The sequence below is a fragment of the Carcharhinus amblyrhynchos genome, chromosome 9 (assembly GCF_965287045.1).
Source record: "Carcharhinus amblyrhynchos chromosome 9, sCarAmb.v2.hapA, whole genome shotgun sequence".
In the NCBI taxonomy this organism is placed as follows: Eukaryota; Metazoa; Chordata; class Chondrichthyes; order Carcharhiniformes; family Carcharhinidae; genus Carcharhinus; species Carcharhinus amblyrhynchos.
This window is the reverse complement of record NC_137332.1, coordinates 109,250,538-109,255,647: the sequence shown is the minus strand read 5'-3', so window position 1 is coordinate 109,255,647 and position 5,110 is coordinate 109,250,538. Positions and strand designations below refer to the sequence as shown.

The 5,110-nt window shown below is 42.7% G+C and overlaps 1 protein-coding gene across 1 annotated transcript; it reads left to right on the top strand.

Moving 5' to 3' along the window:
• Nucleotides 1-1,216: 1,216 nt before the first annotated feature.
• LOC145348240 (putative G-protein coupled receptor 139) lies at nt 1,217-4,071 on the top strand. The gene is made up of 2 exons (XM_080196441.1): nt 1,217-1,424; nt 3,176-4,071. Exons 1-2 carry the CDS (start codon nt 1,217-1,219, stop codon nt 4,069-4,071), a joined length of 1,104 nt encoding a protein of 367 aa, XP_080052567.1.
• Nucleotides 4,072-5,110: the final 1,039 nt, after the last annotated feature.

Here is a 5,110-nt window from a genome sequence, read left to right as displayed (position 1 = left end):
ATCATAAATGTAGGTGGGAATGTACTGGACAAGAGTTTGGAATCAAGATAGGAGGAAATGCGTTTGATAGGATAGGAACTGGCTGACATGATAGGCTTATGGGGGCAGTGCTGATGTGGATTTTGCGAAGGAAGTAGAAGCAGGCTATCTGGGATGGGAGACTATGAGAATAGAGGCTGTGGAAACAAAATATCCAGAAGAAATGAGGTCATTGACAGTCCTAAAAACAATGGTTTGATATCCAGTGATTGGGTCGTCACCCAGAGAGAGTTAGGAGGAAAGATCCAAGAGTTGGCACTTTGCCTTGGTGAGAAAGATGTCCATGCACCAGACTCAAACAATACCACCCTTTTTGGTGGGTTTGATGACAAGGGCAGTGTTGGGCCTCAGAGAGGGAAGTGCAACAAGTTAGGAAGTTGACAAGTTAGAGGAGTGGAGAGGAGTAGAAGACCAATGTCACAACAACTGTTCTCGATGAAAAAAAGGAGGAAGTAAGAGGCCAGAGGGAGGGGGCCAGGTGGAGAGGGAATGCTGGACAAAGAGATGAACATAGTCAGCGGGATTGGCAATATATGTCGAGACAAACACAATTTGAACGTTTCAGTCCTGTAACCTTTCATTAGAACTGAGGAAAGTTAGAAATGTGAGAGCTTCTGGGTAAGACAGGGTGGTTGGGAGGAGTGGTGTGGGTAAATACACAAGGGATGGTTTGTGTTAGGTTATGGAGCAGAGAAGCGTTTTTTTAAAGTTTATTAGTCAAACAAAAAGGAGAGAGACAATGGGTAAAGGTAATAATGCACATAGGTATCGAGATTAGTTTGAAACAGTTGTATAGGAACTGTAGGAATGGAAAGTTAAGAGTTTATGAAAGAAGACAAAAAATGGTAAGCCAGGTTGGAGGTGACAGAGATCTTGATCTAAAGTTGTTGACTCTGTTTGTTCAGTGACTGAGATTAATGTCAGCCTCCTTGGATCTCAGTTATGCCACTGGAGACTTTCCCTGTTCCATTAATAAGGGATGGTTTCAGTGTGCTATCTGATCATGTCAGATGTCATCTTTGACAAACCAGCTCCAGCGGGAAGAAAGCAATAGACTGGAATTTGAGAACAAACAGGTTTCAATACTCCGTCAATGGATTGGAACTTAAGAAGTATAGATTGGAATGTTACTACAATGAGACCGAATCTTAGATCAATAGATTGGAATGACATAACGATGGAACAGAACCTTAGAGCGGTAGATTGGAATGCGACAATAATTGGTCAAAACATGAGAACAGTAACAATGGACAGGAAGTTATTTTGGGAACTTGACAAGATTCATGATCGTTACAGGAAAGTACGATTACAAAGGAAAATCTATTACTCACTGCTGCTGATTCAGTACGTTTACTATCCTGTGCTCGCTATTATTGGTGTTCCTGGTAAGTCTCTCCCTTCAGCTATTAATTTCATGATCTATAATTTATTGCATTATTGATTTTGAAACCTACCCCCTCCTCCTTGATGATACTGATTTTGCAAGTAAGACTTCCAGCTATTAACTGTGTGAATTATTGCTGAACGTATGTCTGCATCATGTTTCCTTCTGATATTGACATTGACCATCTGTATGAAACTATGAGCTTTGTAAATCACGTTTCACTATCCTACTACACTTGCCAATTAATTCTTCGACACGCCAAAGTCATTGTCTGTGGTTGACATTGCGTGTTCCATTCCACACCCACTGATTAAAAGACATTGTCACACCATCAGAGACTTAAAGTTACATTATGAGCTAGAGTGTATGAAATTTCCAATTTTGTTTCACAGTGAGTTGTATTGGAATGGTATATCCTTTCCATCACTAAACATGTCTACTACAAACAGATAATATTTCCCGATGATTCAGCCATCAACTACATTAACCCTGATCTACGCCACTACTGAATGCAGTTTTTCTTCCTATTGAAAAACTAAACTTACCGCACTCTCATTTGCAAGCCTTCAAAAACCAGAGCCCATGCCAAACCCTATAGCTCATGTCCAAGCTGGCACCAAAAGTCAAGTCACCCAAATTCTTTGTGATAACAGTCGAGTACAGGTACAGCATCACTTAAATATAAATATGTTTTGCTTCGTTTTAGTCTCCCCATATCCCTGCAGTTATCTCAGTTGCTTATTCATTTCAAACATTCCAACAACCTTCTCTCGTCCGGCATCTCCATGCAGTCATGATTTTGCACTCCAAGGAGCGACTGGGGGCAGCATTTCAAACCTCAAAAATAGTGCGGCCACTTCCAAGGTGTCCAGCATGTCTTCTGGCATATTGAGCAGACTGGTATAAACTCACGATGCCCGTTGTTCACTAGGTGCCTGTTTCTGACAGCTAAAAATGTATTCAACAACACAAGTAATGCTCTCTAGCATCATTAAGATTGGCCGGTCATGCATCTCGTAAGTGTGGTGCTTTCCATTTATTTTGACTGGGGTAATGGTCATGAATGGTTTCCTGCAAGTTCTGCTGCATGCATCATTGATGTGGATTCGTTGGCTAGGTCAGTATGTATTGCCCATCTCAATTCCCTTTCCATGTGCTCCAGAGAGAGAGGGATCTACAAAGATCAGGAAACAGGGTTGTGTGTGTGTTAGTGTGGGCAGTGATTGGGGGGTGGGGACGGGGGTTGTGCGTGTGTAAGTTTGGGAGGAGGGGAGTGCTCTTAGGCTTTCAACTTTATGTCCTGCAAGTCGGAATCTATACTATTATTATATGAAGTATGGCAGTGGCCCTAGTACAGAATCCCTTTTGACTCCCAGACGGTAAAATGATGACTCATCACAATGCTTAATTCCTGTGTCTAGAAAAGTGCAACAGAGTTGATGATTCAAGTCAATGACCATTCACCAGAAATGGGATCCCCTAAAAGTAGAACAGCTTTTAAATCGATTAGTGAAAGCAGAGAGAGTTAGAATATGAATATCATTCAATTGGAACATTTCAGTGTCATCCTTTTGAAAGTTAATATCTCCTGAGTTCAACCCTACCATTGACCTTCCAGATTGATTTTTCAGCTATTGTAATTTCAATACTTGACTGTTTTTGGCAATACATTTGGAATTCTCAATAAGTCCTCGGTCGAACAACGAATGTCAAATTGTTGTGTAATTTCCCTGTTTATTTCCTTCCTGACAGTTAACTTAATGACGATTGCGATCCTTTCTCGGGGAAACTGTGGTCTTTCCAAATGTGTTACACGGTACCTGGTGGCAATGGCAGCGGCGGATCTATTGGTTATTATTCTGGACCTGATATTGAGGCACATTCCAATTGTTTACCGTGATCTGTTCTATTTTGTGAGCCACCTTGGTGTGTGCAACATCCACGCTGTATTGCTATTTGCAGCCACAGACTGTTCCGTCTGGTTCACTGTCACTTTCACCTTTGATCGATTTGTGGCCATTTGTTGCCAGAAGCTCAAAAATAACTACTGCACTGAGAAAACAGCTGCTGTTACCCTGGGAACAGTGACGGTGCTAAGCTTTTTAAAGAACATCACTTGGTACTTTACCCTACAGGGCCGGTATCAGCTCGGCAATGTCCCCTGGTTTTGTTACCTAGTATGGTCTACTTATTACTCTCCAGTCTGGGTAACAATTGAGTTCATTCATTCCATTCTCACCCCAGCAGTCCCTTTTGTTCTGATTGTAATGCTCAATGTTTTCACCGTCAGGTACATTGTTGTGAGCAGCAAAGCCCGCAGGAGACTCCGAGCTCACAACAGCTCTGAAAGTCCCAGAGATCCAGAGATGGAGAACAGGAAGAAATCCATCATTTTACTATTTGTTATCTCCGCCAATTTTATATTTTTATGGGCAATGCTTATGGTGTTTAATATATGGAACAGAATGCAGTTTGTGGGGTATGTGTCTATATACTTGGATGAATTTGTGCTGGAATTAGGCTTCATGTTGCAGCTTCTGAGTTGCTGCACAAACACGTGTATTTATGCCGTAACCCAGGCCAAGTTCAGACAGCAATTTACGAATATGTTGAGATATCCTGTAACTCAAATTACTCGATTCATTTAAATGGGAGGAATGGAATTGTTGAACGTTTCCCAAATTTTCTGATAACATTTAATATTTACAGCAAAGTTGGTGGCCTGCCCATACAGTGACAGAACGGGTGGTGTAGAGTGTTCTTACACAGGCTTTTGAGTTCGGGAGTGAGGAATTTGCTGCCTTTGTGGCAAAAAAGTTGGACTGGGCCCACAGTTCTGGTAATAAAACAGAGCCAAGCTCTGCCCCTACAATAATGAGGCAGTGAGAGTTGGGCTTCTTTGGCATGGTGATTCCGCTGCTGGGGAGCAAGGATGCAGTTTGTAATACATAGCGGAGAAGGGCCTTTCTGACCCCACTGAATAATGTGGAATTGGGACTTTGCCTGGATCAAATGTTGAAGGGGGAATGGTATGCTGCGTATTGCCCCGAGTGACAGGATATGTGTCTCAAATGGTCCATTCCTTGATGAAGTGAAGTGAGGGGTGGACCGGCTCCTGTAGGATCTGCTCCCGGTGTTAATGAGATTGTGGGGCAATGCTTGTTTCCCAAGATGTTGGCTTCCTGGCATTTTGAGAGCTGGCTTATTCTTCGTATTCTTCCAGGAGCTGGAGTCAGATCTGCGTCTGTTCACTTTGGTGAGTTCTATGCCAGGATTTGAGTGTGGGGTGGATGTCTGGACCCCATCATGTCCGGTCGAGGGAGTTGGGGATATACAGCATTCTGACGGTGACAGCACAATGTGTGTAGTGTGAAATCCAATGGCCCTGGTCCGCCCAGAACCTGCTCAACTGTTGTAGCAGCAAAACCGGTACATCAAAAGCAGCATTGCTTACTAATAGTGTCCGAAGTAACCAGGATAATAAAAGCACCACCAAGGAGAGAGCACACTTCCAAGCTTCCGGCTGAATTCTTAACAAATCTTGAGAGCACTGTAGAACTCAGTATAATCCTTCAGAAACGGGGAGAAAATATAAGTTGAACTAAGAGCACGGATAGCTGTGGCCTGAAGTTACTCCATAAATAAAGCTGTTGGAGGATGCTTGGATGGGTTTTTGCACCACTGTCG